General features: G+C 39.2%; 1 protein-coding gene across 1 annotated transcript; it reads left to right on the top strand.

The window, feature by feature from the left end:
• Positions 1–1,280: 1,280 nt before the first annotated feature.
• On the top strand, positions 1,281–18,785 carry prpf6 (PRP6 pre-mRNA processing factor 6 homolog (S. cerevisiae)). The gene is made up of 21 exons (XM_054609557.1): positions 1,281–1,484; positions 3,115–3,274; positions 3,446–3,564; positions 3,699–3,777; positions 4,324–4,500; positions 5,199–5,312; positions 5,411–5,505; positions 5,590–5,746; positions 6,970–7,132; positions 8,395–8,513; positions 8,635–8,853; positions 10,333–10,455; positions 11,285–11,406; positions 11,490–11,628; positions 11,762–11,881; positions 13,270–13,446; positions 13,546–13,679; positions 14,794–14,885; positions 15,399–15,513; positions 15,628–15,754; positions 16,421–18,785. The coding sequence occupies exons 1-21, from the start codon at positions 1,414–1,416 to the stop codon at positions 16,571–16,573; spliced, it is 2,775 nt and encodes a 924-aa protein (XP_054465532.1). The 5' UTR covers positions 1,281–1,413; the 3' UTR covers positions 16,574–18,785.
• Positions 18,786–19,048: the final 263 nt, after the last annotated feature.

A 19,048-nucleotide genomic window follows, 5' to 3' on the forward strand; every position in this document is an offset into this window, starting at 1 on the left:
CAAAAGTTTAATAGGTCTGTTATTTTTCAGGATGTGGCGCCCTCCTGTGGCTTCCCTGGAAAACTGATATTAGTACAAACATGATAAATATCATATTATAATATATATTATAATAGTTACATTGTGAGACGTGTGAAATAATTACATTTTTACAATTCACATCACAAATTTAGATTTAAATGAATATCCTGAGAAAATGTAAATAAGCAGTACCCTGCCTGTCCTATAGTAAAAGATAAATATCATATTATAATATATATTATATTAGTTACATTATGAGACGTGTGAAATAAGCACATATATTTGTCAAGATTCACATCACAAATTTAGATTTGAATAAATATCCTGAGAAAATGAAATAAGCAGTACCCCGCCTGTCCTAAGTAGTAAGATAAAAAAAAAGATAAATATCATATTATAATATATATTTTATTAGTTACATTATGAGACGTGTGAAATAATCACATTTTTCACAAATTCACAAATTTAGATTTAAATGAATATCCTGAGAAAATAGAATTACGTAAATAACACATTTTTGCCTGTCCTATAGTGAGAAAAAAAAAAGATAAATATCATATTATAATATATATTATAATAGTTACATTGTGAGACGTGTGAAATAAGCACATATATTTGTCAAGATTCACATCAAAAATGTAGAACTAAATTAATATCCTGAGAAAAGTCTAAATAAGCAGTACCCCGCCTGTCCTGTAGTACAAACATGATAAATATCATATCATATTATAATATATAAGATAAGATAAGATAAGATAAGATAAGATAAGATAAGATAAGATAAGATAAGATAATTCCTTAAGATAAGATAAGATAAGATAAGATTTTAGACATAGTAAAAGAAAAACAAGATAAAATAAAATGAAATAAAAAACAAGGATTATAGCAGCATAGAATATATTATAAAAACAAGAGACATAGTAAAAGCAAAAACAAGATAAAATATATAACTATTATAAATAAGCAATAAAAAAAAAAAAATCCACAATAACTGAAATATTATATGTACAGACAGATATATTATAATACAAACATGATAAATATCTTATTATATATATATTATAATAATTATATTGTGAGATGTGTGAAATAATCACATTTTTACAATTCACATAACAAATTTAGATTGAAATAAATATCCTGAGAAAATAGAATTACGCAGTACCCCGCCTGTCCTGCGGGGGCGCTGTCACAACCCGTCGCCGTTCGCCGCCGACGGAAGCCCGACTGTTGTTTATCCGGCAGCGCAGCCTCCTCGTCGTCGGAGAAGCGAAACGATGGCCAGCGGAGGCGTGAAACAAGGACCCAAGATTGTCTCCAAGTCGTCCGGGGAGGCCCCGGGGCGGCGGGGGTCGGCGGCGGGCCCCGATCATCCCCCTCGCCTCGCCGCTCATGGGGAAGAAGAAGAAGCCGTTCCTGGGGATGCCCGCCCCGCTGGGCTACGTACCCGGGCTGGGACGAGGGTAAGCTAACATGCGCAGCTAGCAGCTAGCTCTGTGGCTCTGTGGCTAGCTAGCATGCTAGGCTAACTGTTAAAGTGAATAGGGGTATTAGCTCGGTACTAAAACTTTTATTCATTTGTATTTATTCATTTATTTTCGTTCATTTTAAGTTTAATATTTATTCTTGTTTTTAATTCATTTATTTTCATTTTAAGTGTAATATTTATTCCTGTTTTTATTCTTTTTTTTTCATTTTAAGTTAATATTTATTCCTGTTTCTTTTCATTTTAAGTGTAATATTTATTCCTGTTTTTATTCTTTATTTTCATTTTAAATGTAATATTTATTTTTGTTTTTATTCATTTTTTTTCATTTTAAGTGTAATATTTATTCCTGTTTTTTTTTCATTTTAAGTTAATATTTATTCTATTTTTTTAATTTTAAATTTAATATTTATTCCTGTTTTTATTCATTTTTTTTCATTTTAGATTTAATATTTATTCCTGTTTTTATTCATTTTTTTCATTTTAAGTGTAATATTTATTCCTGTTTTTTTTCATTTTAAATTTAATATTTATTCCTGTTTTCATTCATATTTTTTCATTTTAAATTTAATATTTATTCCTGGGTTTTTTTCATTTTAAATTTAATATTTATTCCTGGTTTTATTCAATTATTTTCATTTAAAATTGTATATTTATTCCTGTTTTATTCTTTTTTTTTCATTTTAAATTTAATATTTATTCCTGTTTTTTTTTCATTTTAAATTTAATATTAATTCCTGTTTTTATTATTTTTTTTTTTCATTTAAAATTTAATATTTATTTATTCAATTTTTTCATTTTAAATTTAATATTAATTCCTGTTTTTTTTTCATTTTAAATGTTACATTTATTCCTGATTCATTCATTTTTTTAACCTTTTTTTTTTTATCTTAGTTAAAATGTAAGAGCAATATGCATGCTTTCTTCCTACCACTTGTATTTTTTTTTTTTTTTTTTTTAAATATACAGCACTTTGAGCAACATTGCCATATGAAATGTGCCAAATATACATATAAATATTATTATTATTTATATTATTATCAATGGTTGCATTGATTTGTTATCCTCTTTCTCTTAGTGTCAAAATAAATTAAATTAAAAGGTGGCAGGCAATTTAATTATTAACTTCTGTTTGTTTCTGACCAAGCATTTGCTGCTAATAGAGCTGAAAGTGCAAACCTCCATTTGTCACATAAGTAACGTTACTGGTATCTTTCTGGCAAAGTTGTTTAAGTGCCTGACGAGTGACAAGGCAGCTTGATCTACTGTTAAATACTAAATTATTTAAGATAAGATATTATAATCCTTTATTAAATTTACAGGATTTACAGCAGCATAGGGTATAGTGCAAACAAGAGACATAGTAAAAAAACAAGTATTATAAATAAGCAATAAAAACAGTAAAGAATCCACAATAACTGAAATATTATATATACAGACAGAATAACTATTATTGCACAATCTTTTACACATTTAAAAGTGTTCAAAAGCATAGATCAACGTGTAAAGCAACCTTCATCAGCTGCTTATGTATTTAAATGTAAATCCCAGTGAAGTCCATCCAGGTTTATTTGTGTTAAAAATTTAAATGAATTGCTCCTCTTTAGTGCGACTGGTTTCACCACCCGATCTGATATTGGTCCGGCTCGTGATGCCAACGATCCAGTGGATGACCGGCATGCACCTCCGGGGAAGAGGACGGTCGGGGACCAAATGAAAAAGAACGAGGAGGACGAGGAAGATCTGAACGACACAAATTATGACGAGGTGATTATGATTGGACAGTCACGCTTTAATTTGATTTTAATATTTGTTGTTGAGACTGTTTGCAAGGACTTAATCCATCCACTCACTTTATAGTTGACAGCACAATAACTCTGTGATGATTTCTTCATTCTAATCACATCACGGTGCTTTTTTTTTTTCTTCTTCTTCTAGTTCAATGGATACGCAGGTAGCTTGTTCTCCAGTGGGCCCTATGAGAAAGACGATGAAGAAGCAGATGCTATATATGCAGCACTGGACAAGAGGATGGATGAAAGACGCAAAGAAAGAAGGTCACTACTAAATTAGTCTTTTCCCATCGGAGTCTTTGTGCCAAGCATATATATTCTTCCCAAGTCTTACCAAATCTTGTGCACTTGGTTCTGCATGTGAGTGTGATTTCAAACGCTGTTCTGTTTATTTTCAGGGAGCTGAGAGAAAAGGAAGAAATCGAGAAATACCGTATGGAGCGACCCAAAATCCAGCAGCAGTTTTCAGATCTAAAGGTACATGATTGCATGATTTGAAAAACAGTTGCCTTTCTTTTTCTACACTTTATATTGTCCTCTGCTGTCCTCTTCTTACACCTGTCTCTTAACATTTGACTGACATATACCCCTTTGTCACTGTCGTGCGTATAACCATCTTCCCAAATACACAAATACAAATTTCCTTAGCCTGACATTTTTGGGACAAAACCGCATGTCTTTTTATTTAATCAGAAAAGTGAGGAGACACCTGCACACCAACACACGTGAGATGTTTTTACTTAGAATCCTACAGATCCACCTTCTCTTGCCTTCATAGCACTTTAAAATGAGCTCTGTTATATGATAAAAGACAAGGTTCAACATTTCTGACATTCCCAGTTGATTCACATCTTTCACTACTTGTGAACATATCAAATCAACTCTTTACATTTATCTGTCCAGTTTTGTTTTCCATGTTCCTAGCTCTTATTTCTATCTTTGTGTTAGTACATTGAGATAAAAAAAAAAGCTGATTCTGATTCTTTCGTCCCTCTTTATTCTCTCTTTTCTGTCTCCTCACAGAGGAAATTGGCAGAGGTGTCGGAGGAGGAGTGGCTGAGCATCCCTGAGGTGGGAGATGCCAGGAATAAACGCCAGAGAAATCCCCGCTACGAGAAACTCACCCCCGTCCCCGACAGCTTCTTCTCCAAACACCTGAAGACCGGAGAGAACCATACCAGTGTTGACCCTCTGCAAGGGGTCAGTATACATACAAACATACAAACACACATCTGCATACTGTAGACATCCACACAGAACACACATGGTGTAGGTTCAGCGTGCACCAGCAGGAGTCAGGAGATCTCACTGGAAACAAGGAAATCATTTAAATTGTGCCGTTAATGCTCCTGTTTCTTCATGCAGTCATGAAATCTCAGTGGACCTCTCTGCATAGTTGGGTTGCACAGTATGGAAAATATCATAGCAATGTTTTTGAAAAATACTGTGATTAAGAATGAATATAAATATCTTTTTAAAATGTTGGGAAGATAAAAGGATGAAGTGATTACATTTTGGACAGACATGGATCTCAACAGCAACATAACTGGCTAGTGAGGTTGTACAATCATGAAGCAGTAATTCTAGTCTCTCTTTTAAAAAAGGAAAAATAACCAATAAGAGTGCCCTTAAAGTACCGGATCGATGAGCAGTATCGTTGAGAGCAGAAGCACCATGCATTCTTAAATTTTACATTATTACCATGACTTCAGTATTCAGCATATGAGAGTCTTGTTCCCACTAAGAACTTTCACAGGTATCATTTACGTTGCTGGGAAAAGTGTCATATTATCCAGGCCCAATGTTTCATAAGCCTTTATTTCCCACCATGCCGTAACATTATTCTCACAGAGCGTATATTGATCCTCTCCGTTATCACTGTGTCGTCTCTCCACTAGCTGGGAGGTCTGAGCACGCCTTACCCAGGAAGCATGACGCCAGGGACGGGAGAGCTGGACATGAGGAAAATCGGTCAGGCCAGGAACACACTCATGGATATGAGGCTCAGCCAGGTAACCAATCATCCTCCTCGTTCTATCATTCATACTCTCGATTTAGATACACAGGATTCATTGTCTCATGTTTGTCGATGTGTTTTATCGATCTTCAGGTGTCTGACTCGGTGAGCGGACAGACGGTGGTGGACCCTAAAGGTTACCTGACGGATCTGAACTCCATGATCCCCACACATGGAGGAGACATCAGGTAGAGATACACAAGTGTTCCTTATGTGTATTTGTGTTATTAAGATGTGTGTCTGATGGTTTATCTTTGGTTCCGCACGTCCAGTGACATCAAGAAGGCTCGTCTGCTGCTGAAGTCGGTGAGGGAGACCAATCCTCATCATCCGCCGGCCTGGATTGCCTCCGCCAGGCTGGAGGAGGTGACCGGCAAACTGCAGGTGGCCAGGAACCTGATCATGAAAGGCACAGAGATGTGTCCTAAGGTAAAGGATGGTGGACACAACTATTGTTAATCTAGTAGGTAGATAGGCAGCAAGGTATGTAAGTAGGTAGGTAGATAGGTAGTTAGGAGGATAGATAGATGGGTGGGTGGGTGGAGAGACTGACAGACAGATAGATGTACTTTAATAATCCCAAATTGTGAAATTATTGTGGTGCAGCAGCAGGATATCCACGGCAACAGTAAATATACATATCAACACTAGAGATATATATCAATACATACACAATATAAAGAATATATTAGAATATACCATATTACACCAGACTACAACGACTACGATATAAAATATAAACAAAGGGTTAGGTACTATATACGATAAACATTAGGCTTAAAGGCCTAAGCACATGTGCAAATAGCTATGTGTCATCAGCACACCCAGACCATAGATAATCGGTTGATGTTATACACTCATGTTCCGACGAAGAAGCAAATTATACCAATCAATTGACTTTGCAAGATGTTGATTTAAATCACGTACTGTCCAGTCCGGATGTAAAATGGACGATAAAGAACGGCACCATTCAGTGACGTACAAACCAAATACTGGGCTTGTTGAAGCGTTAATTATTTCATGAGTTGCCAGAGACATAGAAGAGGGAATTATCCAACTTGACCCAATAAATAGGCTGCTTTATTTCATGTATAAAATCAGTGTTATGGCCACATGAAATATAGAAATATCATTCATTACTACCGATCTATCTATTTATGTATTTTGGCGTTCAAACACATTGGAGATGGTCGTGTTTTTATTCTCCATAATGTGCGAAACAAACCAAATCAAAAACCGAACACCACTACAGTCTAGTGCAGTGGTTCTCAAATGGGGGTACGTGAAGGCACTCCAGGGGGTACGTGAGATTTAAAAAAAAAATATATTTAAAATTAGCATCCATTCAAAAATCCTTTAAAAATTGTTATTTAATAAATATTCAATAAAATATAAGTGTAAGTTCATAAACTGAATTCAATGCAACAATGCAATTGTTGCCAGTTTAATAAATCAGACACTGATGGCGCTTAGTATTACATCTTTATTTCAACCAAAAATGCTTTGTGCTGGTTAGGGGGTACTTGGCTGAAAAGGTATTTCACAGGGGGTACATCACTGAAAATAGGTTGAGAACCACTGCTCTAGTGTATAGTGGAATGTGGTCCTTTCCCTCCTATTGATGTGAGCATCTCTCTCTCTCTGTCCACCAGAGTGAGGACGTGTGGCTGGAGGCAGCCAGGCTTCAGCCCGGCGACACAGCCAAAGCCGTGGTGGCCCAGGCCGTCCGCCACCTGCCGCAGTCCGTCCGCATCTACATCAGAGCCGCAGAGCTGGAGACGGACATCAGGGCCAAGAAACGAGTCCTCAGGAAGGGTAAGGCTCCATGTTAAAAAAATATATATATATATATAAAAAAAATGTGTGTATATATAAAAATGAAAATGAATAAATAAGGTTGCTAAATAATGTTGCTGTTATGTTGCCCCGAGGAGAGTGTTGTTTGCCTCCTCAGCCTGCGTGAGTGAATACGTAACGATTTCCTTGCCAAAAGGAAGACACTTATTCCTGCTGGCCAAAAACTCAAAACCATTCACCATCTGTCCATTGTCTCATGAAACCACCACTACTGATTCCATTAAAGATTTAATAAGAGTTACAGTTGGCAGCTGTGGTTCTGGCTCCTCGTCAAGGCCAGGCACTCCATCACCCGATCTGAACCACAGTGTCAATGCCCCGACACGTAGACACACACACACACACACACATATATATATTTCCCAGCAGCATACCTGACTGACAGAGATGGATGTGGAGCTTCCTCTGTAGAAGAGCTCTCTCCGCCTCTACATGTTCAGTAGCCTCTGCTCTACTTTTCTCTGTTACATACACAGCACTCAGCCCTCCCACTCAGATGCTGTTGAACTTTACTACTGTTGCAGGAAATGCATTTTAGTGATGGCTTTTATTACTTTTGTGTTCACTGAGAAACTAAAGTGCCTCCATATCCTTTTTTTTTTTTTTTTTTTACCACTGTATATGATGCATTTGCTGGCGTAAATATACTTTTGGTACAATAACACACTGACCTTTCACATACTGTAAATCTGTAAAAATAATTTCAACCCTCCCGAAGTCGGTGCAAACCTCAGTTCTAAATGTTTTCCTTGACTTTGTTATTGTCATCTATACAGGTTCCATAAAAAACACAATCAAACAAACAGAACTTTGCTAAAGTTTCTCAACAAAAAATTTAATTAACAAGCCTACATTTGAACACATCATGATAGTGTTATAATCTACCTTTCCCCAGTTCCACTTTTGACTGCGCAGAACTTGAGCACATCATAGTGCAAGTCAATGCAACCTCCGCTAACGTTAGCTGTTAGCTCCGATATAAGTAGGAATGTGCTTAAATGCATTTATTTAGTCACATTTAGAAAAATGTCTGTTCTACCTATTAAAGATAATATACGGTGATAAGGAAACAGCAGTGACATGGTCAGGAAAGTTTACGCACAAATCCACTCCTCGTGATTTATTTATTGGGATTAATTGTTTTAAAAAAAGAAAAACATTTATGTAACTACCATAAAAGTGCCAGTGAAATGACAGCCGTGTATATGTGATCCATTTAGCCCTGGAGAACGTGTCCAAGTCCGTTCGACTGTGGAAGACAGCTGTGGAGCTGGAGGAGCCGGAGGACGCCAGGATCATGCTGAGCAGAGCTGTGGAGTGTTGCCCTACGAGTGTGGAGGTACGCTCAGCTGTTGTTTCAATAAATAAAAAGAATGCATTGCGTATATGAGTAACAGGATGCCACAAATTGCAATGCATCATTGGCCCCACATCTAATTACTTCTGTCCGTTCTCTCTAGCTGTGGCTGGCGCTGGCCCGGTTAGAGACGTACGAGAACGCCCGGCGTGTCCTGAACAAAGCCCGAGAGAACATCCCCACCGACCGCCACATCTGGATCACTGCCGCCAAGTTGGAGGAGGCCAACCTCAACACTCAGATGGTGGAGAAGATCATCGACAGAGCCATCACCTCTCTACGCGCCAACGGTGTGGAGATCAACAGAGAGCAGTGGATACAGGTGTGATTCATAGAGAAAGAAAAAGTGGGGTTTCGTGCTGAAAGCCTTGCAGTCAAGACCGACTAAACTGTAGGTGTATCAAGACAACACCAAGACTGTTGAGACCAAGTCAAGACAGGAACAAACTAGTCCCACACTGCAAGACACACTTAAGATAAAATGTGGAACATGCTAATCATAGGCACTCCTCAAATTGATCTGAAAGATCTACATTTTCCTCTTCATTCACCTCTTTTATTGTCATATATACTGTTTAATATGTGTTAACTGTGAGAAATGTCTTGATGAAATTATCAAAAGGGGATTTTTTCTGTGGGAATGTTCCTTTTGTTTTCTATAAGCAATCACAGTCACAGTGTTAACATATAAATCAGACAATGCACAGGCAGTTTAGTGATATCCTCTGAGTTGTGGTCTTGAAATAAAGTCCTCTTTGTGGTAAAAATGTGATCGATATCCGAGATGAGACCGAGACCTTCGGAAAGTGGTTTTAAAAAAAGGACTCCAGACCAAGACCAGTCTTGAGTACTACAAAACTGTCTGCTGCTTTTTATGGCAGAGGAAAATGGAATGATTGTGCCTTAAGACCTTGGTGTTGACGGAGTAGAAAGTGCGTCATGTGTTTGTCAGCTGTGATAGCAAGTCAGCGTATATTTGCAATAGCTTCCCTCAGCTATTTCATCTGGGTGCAACAGAATACGAGCCAGCGCTGTGACTGACGTTTAGTTTTTGTACAGTTCAAGATTGTTTTGTAATCACAGGCCTTTGCTGCAATCCCTTTCCAAATATTTTTTTCTTTCTCTGCTCGTACGTGGTTATTGTAATATGTTTATCAAGATACACACAAGCAACAACCACAACAGATGAATTTTCAAATGACAGGATTTGTTAGTTCTTCAAAGAATTCTTTTCTGTATGGGACCTTGAGCTCATCCCCTTGAGTCGTAGCACTTATTGTATTCGTATTAGTCTGTTGCACTTATTGTCTTCGTAGTAATTTGCTTCTGCACTGTACTTCTGCTCTGGTTTATGCTTTTAGATGCTTGTTTAAGAAAGGAGATGCACTTATGACTTCTGATGACTAGTAGTTCTCTTGAATACCTATGTTGAATACACTTCCTGTAAGTCGCTTTGGATAAAAGCGTCTGCCAAATGACTGTAATGTAATGTAATGAGTCACCTGTGCAGAGAACACTGATTATCTATAAATTGTAAGTCGTCTACATGGAAAAAGACATGTTCTTCGGGTTTCTGGTCTCGGTGGTAGTATATATCATTGTATTTATCTCCATTAAACTGTTGGGGTCAGTAGTTCATGCCTTGAACTATGCCAGTAGTTCATGCCTTGAACTATGTCAGTAGTTCACGCCTTGAACTATGTCAGTAGTTCACGCCTTGAACTACTGACTGCCTTGCATTCCTTGTCAGTATTCCACCCACAGTCTTTTTCCTCCTAAATGTTTCTTCTGTTTTCTGCAGGATGCAGAGGAGTGTGACAAAGCAGGCAGCGTGGCTACGTGCCAGGCCGTCATAAGGGCCGTCATCGGGATCGGCATCGAGGAGGAGGATCGCAAACACACATGGATGGAGGACTCAGATAGTGTGAGTGACGATATATATTTTGTTCGCTACAGCCTGACTTAGTTTTTTTAAATATTGCTTTGCATGCTGTTACATGCCACAATCGTATAAACACAAGCAAAATAGCAGACAGAAAAGTAACTGTTGCAATTTCAGTTGGAATCGGTTTCTTCTGCTGAAGCTTTGCTTATACTCGAGAGCGCCAAGCATGCACGAAGGTGTTTATGCTCTGTATTGTTCTCCGACATGCTAGAGGGCGTACAACAAAAATATACTGTGGATAAGCACGAAGACGACGAGTGTAACGAGCAAAAAGCAACAAACCAACCTCCAAAAACTTATATCTCATATTCATGGACTACTTTATTGTTTTTATACAAGCCTTGTGAAGAAAGAAGTCAAATATTAAATGCATAACAAAGACATGAAGGTTGAATATCCTGTTAACAATTTGAATATTTACTAAAATAAAGATTTTTAAGACCTCCTGTTTCTAAAGGATTTCAAAACAAATTATTTGGATAAAAACTCTGTTCTACTGGGTTACCTCTCTGAGCAGCGGCGGCCACTCGTTCTTTGGCTCGCTGGCTTGTTCCCATAAACGAGTTAACTTCTGGACTTCACTGTCAATTTTCCTCAATTTTTTGTGTTTTGTGTTGTTTTTCACAGCTTGCTGGTGCTGCATTTGCTAAAAAGTCCCTCAAAATTGTAAGAACTACAATTGTTCCTAGTTCTTGCTGTGCAGACACACAAAGCTCCTAGGACTCTCAAAAAGTTCCTCCGGTCTGAAAAAATGCCTTTTTGCCGTCAGGGTTGAAGTTAACTGAGATGCTTGTGTGTTGTGTTTCAGTGCGTGGCTCATGGAGCTCTGGAGTGTGCCAGGGCCATCTACGCTCACGCTCTGCAGGTGTTCCCCAGCAAAAAAAGTGTCTGGCTCAGAGCGGCCTACTTTGAGAAAAATCACGGCACCAGGTGACCACCTCGCTTTCTAAACTGTAGTCAGAAGCTGAATTCATGTCTTCATTTGTTAACATTGTGCTCCTCCCCTCTCTCAGGGAGTCTCTGGAGGCCCTGCTCCAGAGGGCCGTGGCTCACTGTCCCAAAGCAGAGGTCCTGTGGCTGATGGGGGCCAAGTCCAAGTGGCTGGCTGAGGACGTACCTGCCGCCAGAAGTATCCTCGCTCTGGCCTTCCAGGTGATGACGATGAAGTGATCCAAACTTTGATTGTCCACGTAGCATCCACCCAAACCTGTCTCTAACTGTTTCTTCCCCTCTCGCCCCCTCTCACTCTATCTCGGCTCCTCTTCATTCTGTTTTTCCTCTCTAGGCTAACCCAAACAGTGAAGAGATCTGGCTGGCCGCTGTGAAGCTGGAGTCTGAGAATAACGAGTATGAAAGAGCCCGTCGACTGCTAGCCAAGGCCCGCAGCAGTGCACCAACAGCCAGGGTGAGTGTGTGGAAGGGCTTGTTCTCATAGTGAGGACCGAAACACGTTTTTTAACCAGCAGAATCAGGATTTCTTTGAAAAATTAGGATTTTTTGGATGGTCCTTACTTCTTCAAAGGCCTGTTTGCGGCTCAAGACTCTGTTTGAAAGTCCAGGTTAGGAGTAGGGTTGTTGTTCTGGTGAAGTTTGGGGTTTGGCATTAAGAGTTAATGCTATGGTTTAAGGCCCAGACAGACCAAAGTGACACCAAAGAACTAGCGGTTACAAAAGCCGACTGTTGCGTCACCTCGTGTCGCCTGTGTCTTGGCCATAAAGTTGCACTTGAAACACACCTCAAAGAATACAGCCAAAGGCCAACTAGCACGTACGTTCTGCACCTTATGAGAGGAAGTAAAGCTTTGTTTTGGTTATTCAGTGTGTGAATAAACAAAAGAGAGATTAAGAAAGGGTAAAATCAAAAGATTTCCCTATTTTCAAACTCTGATGACGATCCAGTACTTAAAAAAACATTAATCCACTCATCTGGTGGATTAAAAGTTAGTCTATCCATTAAGGTCTTTTTCACATATCGGTGTTTCATCAATCAGAATCTTGTCATCTGGTTTTTATTGGATTGTAATAAAGTCTTAAGAGAGATATAAACAAAACAAAGTACTTTCCTTAGAAGAGTGATGAAATAAACACACTTTCTCCTAAAATTGGTTATGTATTTAAACTGCCCTGTCCTTTTACAGCCTTTCTGTGACCTTCTGTACCAGTGCAAACAGTTTGTTTTCCATTATGCAATGTTAAATATAAATAGAGCTGTCACTCACGTTGTAAGGGTGGCTTGATTATCAGGTTTTTTATTATTCCCTGCTTTAAAGCCAGTGTTTAATACTAAATTAATAGTTTATTATACTTAACATATCTTCTATGAACATGCCGTCTCTCTCAGGTTCGGGCTTGCCGGGTTTCTACTCCTCATAACAGTCGTCGCCTCTCAGGTTGACGGACGCCGTCAGCGCTGCTCTTAAACGATCACTCTCTCAGGCGACCTGGTTTCACTCCCATTAGTTAGCGCCGTTGTATTTGCTGACAGATGCGACTAAGAGCGCCCACTTTAATGTGATGCCGTGCTGATTGTTCTGTCAGATAAGACAACCGCTTTGTGGTAATGAAACAGCGCTCAGGCTATGCCCTTAGAAGTTGGAAATTTCTACATGTGGAAGCTGGTGCGGTATTTGCGTTGCATAATCGGGGGAACAATATAAGTATTTTGAATTCTTTTTTTAAGAAAATGTCAGAATACAACAAGCCCAGGGGAGTGTAAAAAGAGGAGTTCATGTTTCCTGTCTATAAGTATTTCCTTGCTGAAATCTTTGTGTGTTTGCATGTTTTCTTTTACAGGTTTTTATGAAGTCAGTGAAGTTGGAGTGGGTGTTGGGGAACATAGAAGCTGCCCAGGAGCTGTGCACCGAGGCCCTGAAACACTACGAGGACTTCCCCAAACTGTGGATGATGAGAGGCCAGATAGAGGAGCAGTGTGAAAACATGGACAAGGCCAGAGAGGCCTACAACCAAGGGGTGAGGGGTTGTTTTAGGCCTTATAATGGACTTTAAAGTGCATTTTTGATCACGTGTGTTATAATGAAAAGTGGTGAATGACTTGTTTTGTTGCTGTAGTTGAAAAAGTGTCCCCACTCGAGCGGCCTGTGGTTGCTGCTGTCTCGTCTGGAGGAGAGAGTGGGACAGCTGACCAGAGCCAGAGCCATCCTGGAGAAGGCTCGACTCAAGAACGCCCAGAGCCCCGACCTGTGGTGAGGAAACGCACGACGAAGCAAAGAGGAAGGAAGAGCTTTAAATCAATGTGTCATCTGTGTAGATAATTGACCCTATGCTAAGCCCCGCCCCCCGCTGATACGCCCGTCAAGCTGTCAGAGATACGTTACCAACGAGCCCACGCTGTCACTAACTGCACTCCAAGAAGAACTATAGTCTAATCTTTTCCTCTGAAAGGCGTTTTCAGAGAGAAGCAGACAGAAGGGTCTGAAATATGTGTTTTGAAGGATATATCCAGGATGTCAAACTGATTCAGCAGTGAAAACAGGATAAAAAGATGAAGATATAAGCTAAAGCTACAGATCGCAGAGTAAAAGTGAACCAACACATCTCCTCAAGATCGAGACGGAAGATAATGAAATTAAGGAACAACATTGTTCCTTTTTATTCACTGTTACAATCATTAAATACATTCAGAATACTCTCAAAATCCACTAGACCAGCCTGAACATGAAGAACATCTGGAACCTTTGAATGAGTTTGTCGGGCAGAGTTGTATAGTTGTCGGACTAAAGGGCGGAGCTGTCCGAAGCTACGCTATGATTGGCCAGTCTTTCTTCAAGGGGCGGGACTAAGTGAAGGGCCAGTTTTATAAACAAAACATGAATCAAGAAGTACTACCCTGAGCCTTCCTCGTAGCACTTATTGCACTCGTATTAGTTGCTGCACTCACTGTATTTGTATCAGTTCGCTGCACTTATTGAATTTGTATTTGTTTACTGCACTTATCCTATTCGTAGTAGTTTGTAGCACTTACTATATTCGGATTAGTCTGTTGCAATTATTGTTTTCGTAGTAACTTGCCTCTGCACTATACTTTTGCTCTGGCTTATGCTTTAAGATGCTTGTTTAAGAAAGGAGATGCACTTATGACTTCTGGTGACTAGTAGTTCTCTTGAATACCTATGTTGAATACACTTCCTGTAAGTCGCTTTGGATAAAAGCGTCTGCTACATGACTGTAATGTAATGTAATGAATGTGCTCCATGCCTTTTACTTCAGAAAACCAAAGTAAAAAAAATGACCCCCTCAAAATTATAAAAATGAAAATGCCACACGTGTCTGATGCTTCTAAAATGATCCATTAACCAGGTTGGAGTCGGTGAGGCTGGAGTTCCGTGCCGGACTGAAGAACATCGCCAACACACTGATGGCCAAAGCCCTGCAGGAGTGCCCCAACTCAGGTGAGAATATAGCCTAAACCCTTTCTTTCAGATACCCAGGGAAGCAGCCTGTTTTACTGTTATGGTAATAGGTTTTCTAATGGCCTAATAGTGCAATGAGTTTTCTAATAAATCAGCCTTTAAAAGTCATCCTATTTGAAGTTATGAGGTCTGTATTTCAATTTTAAACTTGTTTTTCTCTGAATTCTCCACTGTATTTTTTTTATAGCCAAAGCCAAGCTAATGCTTGTCTCTTTATTGCATCAATATACTTTCTTTTATTATACCAACTGATGTGAAAATGCTTGTCCTAGACAAACCAGACTGCCATTTATTTCCCTGCCGCACTCATCTGCAGAGAGAAATCAAAATTGTGCTCGATCAAAACAATCCCTAGAACAGGATTCTGTGTATAGATGTGAATGTTTGTTTTGTGCAGGTTGCAGATTCTACTTTTAATACACAAAAGAGATTATTTTTTTAAACAATGACCTTATGCATTTGTCCATAATCTCCCTTTTTCCTTCTTCAAAGGTATCCTGTGGGCTGAGGCAGTGTTTCTGGAGGCCAGGCCCCAGAGGAAGACCAAGAGTGTGGACGCTTTGAAGAAGTGTGAACACGACCCCCACGTCCTGCTCGCTGTAGCAAAGTACGACAGCATCTTTTTAACCGTTTTACACTCTCTTTCTCTGTAATAAACTCTGCTCTTAATGCAGATTACATTCTGGTTTTTCTAAATGCTACCTTGTCCACAACACGATAGGTTGTTCTGGAGTGAGCGTAAGATCACCAAAGCCAGAGAGTGGTTCCTCAGGACAGTGAAGATTGAGCCGGACCTGGGAGACGCCTGGGCTCTCTTCTACAAGTTTGAGCAGCAGCACGGCACAGAGGTAAGGATCCTATGATTGTCTTTCACGTGGAAGTCATGACAAAGCTCACATGGTGCACTTTTGACTGAGAAAAGATGAATGCATTCTGCAGTCAGATGCAAGTTCAGTTAATGTAGCTTTGCTATATCTCAGTATTCGGAGCTGTGACTGCACTGGACAGATATTGTTCCAATTCTATAATTTGGCACAAAAAATGTTGCATTTGAGGATTATGTTTGTATGTACTCCTCCGCATAAATACATTGTTTTTATTACAGTACACACAAACATAATCCTCAATAAAAACAAAGTATTTATGCGGAGGAGTACATACAAACATAATCCTCAAAAATCAGATCTTCTGTCCGGCCTTTTTTTTAAGTATTTGTGGAAAGCTGAAAAGGAGCCTGGTGCAAATTTACTAATATATTGATGCCTGTAAAAACCAGTGTTGTGAGAATAGTTTAAAATAGCAGCAGAAGTTTACAGCCAGAGCGAATCCTAAACATCACTACGCTTTCAGACAATCTGCATGTGGGAGTGAAGATGTGCTCATAAATACAAGGGGTTCCTTTGAACTCATTTATAAAGTTAGAGGTCACTCCTAAAAATAAGTTTGCGTTTTCTAACTTGTTTATGCATGGCGTTGCGGGATTCTAACCTCACTCTGTTTTTGCGTCCCATCAGGAGCAGCAGGAAGAGGTGCGAAAGCGCTGCGAGAACGCTGAACCCCGACACGGAGAGCTGTGGTGCGCCGAGTCCAAACACGTCCTGAACTGGCAGAAGAAGACAGGAGAGATATTAGCAGGGGTAGCCAGCAAGATCAAGAACACATTCTGAGAACTGGGGGGGGGAGTTTAGGACTGAAAACACCCGGAGGATTCTGGGAAGTAAAAAAAGAAAAAAACAGCTATGGACATGCTCGACTGTTGTTCTCTACCAGGATACAAAGTACTCACACATTACCCCCTTTAACTTTTCTTCAGGGTTATTGTTTTACAAAATAGAATCACAGTTTGTAGACTCATCAACAGAGAATGATGATTTAATGTCAAAGTGAAAACAAAGCAGCAGTTTGAAACTCATCGAGTATAGAAGTAGACGCAGCAGTAGGAAGGTTTTTGTGGATAAATCTGTGGTTCGTCTGGTAGAACAGAGGCTGTCAGTGAGCTGACGTCTTGAAGTTCTCAGATGGATTGAGGTCAAGTCTTTGACTCGCCCACTCTCAAACTAAATAGAGTCCCAAAACCTGGAAATGAGTCAGCATTTTTTTTCCCCTTCCTGTTCCCTCTTCTTGAAGTCAATGTGTTTGGGTGAGATGTCCTGTATTAAGGTCTTTGGTCAATACAAGCTGGAGACATTTTATTTTTACATTTTGTTCTACGATATGAAATAAATCAGTAAACATCCATCTGGTGAATTTTGAAGCTTTAACGTGTTCTTAAAAAAGGCGGTTGCTATGCTACATAGTGCTAGCCTTTTTACTTCTGCCGATTGCATTCACACGTCAAAAATCATAAAAGTGGAGTTTATTTTCTGCAATAATCGAAAATCTAATAGAAAAATCTTGTCTGCTTTTTATTGAGGGAATCAGTGGGACGCTAACTTAGTGTTTGGTCTAGAAAAAACCCATCATCCCTGCAGCTCTCTGTGTTGTTTTAAGCACTTGATGTGTAACCTTCGCTGTGTGTCTGAGGTTCGTGCCTTGCTGCCTGCTGCAGGTCGTCCACCCGGATTTACTTGTATTTAGTTGCTATCATTTAACTCAGTCTGCAACAGAGAAGAATCCCCACAGGTATGTTTCTAGTAACGCGGCCTGGTTTTGCTTCCATGCATTTTGGAAAACACTAGCTCGGGTGTTATACGAGCAGTTTGCTTCTCTGCAATAAAGCTGCACCTGGTGAATCACCACGGCAACAGTTGTTGTTGGAATCGTTCCCTGCACAACCAAAGAGAAACACACCTACTCTACTGATTCATGAATCTGGCCCTTTTTTTCTAAAGGCAAAATGTTGATTTACAGATTGATAAATGAAGTGATTGTATCAGAGTTGAGTGTGCAGCGCTGACCTTTTTAAAGTTTCCAATGTTTGCAGCGGTGTGGTAGTCGAGACCAACTGAACTGAGACCAGGACCAGAGTGTGTCGAGACCCAGACTTGGAGAGGTTGAGACCAGGTCAAGACCAAACCAGTGCAAGTCCTATACTGCACCTGGAGGAGAATTTTGTGTGTGTTTTCTACGAGCAATCCCAGTAATGATGTTGAACCGATAAACTGGATGATGCACGGGGAAGTTTGGTGATATCGTCACAGTTACGGTCTTGGTTTAGAACCCAGAGTCCTCTTTATCTGAGACTGAGACGCATAGACGAGATCGACTACAACAACTGGTACGCAAAGTTTCTTCCATCTTCAGCTGTGAAACCCTGCAGCTCCGTCCGTTTTGCGTATGCATGTTGAGCATCTTTTGAAATCTTCACGTGCAAGAACCATTTTCCTACTTCATGCTAAAAATATTATTTGATTTCTAATAATAACGGGACCAGACATGATGCTGTTGTGTTAAAGTAAAGAGGGTTTAAAAGTTAGAGGCAGTCAGTTATTTTGTTTTATATTAAATTAGAAATGATTACATCCATTTGTTTTCACTTTGACATTGTGTCAATTTTTTTCTGCTGATTCAGTGTTGAAATTTAAATATCAGTCATTGTGAATTTTCTGTAAAATGTCAAACAAAACTTGAACATGACGCTGTAGGAGAGAAATATACAAAATCCACACAGGTTGAATCCACCTTTTACAGAATGTTGTGAATGAACTCTTCAGGAATCAGCTGATCGGCTGTTGTTGTCAACGCTTTTGTTTGTTAAAAACATTATTTTTTGAGGAATTGTATTTTCATGTCACTGTTTAGTCGTTGTACATAAACTCACATGATGTCTCATGTAGTAATGATTCTGCTTTTTCCATGTAGCTTGTTTGAGATGTGTTTAAATACTTTGCAGACATCCAATAAACAAACAACACTGTCTGTTGCACAATCTCCTGTTTCTCCCCAAACAAGTCCTCTTGTAAAAATGCTCTGTTTTCATCTGAGTGTCACATTTAATTATACATTGCAGGCTTTCCATTCCCTCACATTGTATCTCAGAGGCTCCACCATCAAACACTTTTAAGCCACCAACTGTGCAAAATCTAAACCCAAACGGCATTTTGGATTATATATATATATATAAATATAAATATATATATAAATTTGGCAGACAGACGTGATGCAGATGAGTTGTGCAAGTTTTTTTATATATATATTTATAT

Source organism: Anoplopoma fimbria, chromosome 12, assembly GCF_027596085.1.
Source record: "Anoplopoma fimbria isolate UVic2021 breed Golden Eagle Sablefish chromosome 12, Afim_UVic_2022, whole genome shotgun sequence".
Taxonomy (NCBI): domain Eukaryota; kingdom Metazoa; phylum Chordata; class Actinopteri; order Perciformes; family Anoplopomatidae; genus Anoplopoma; species Anoplopoma fimbria.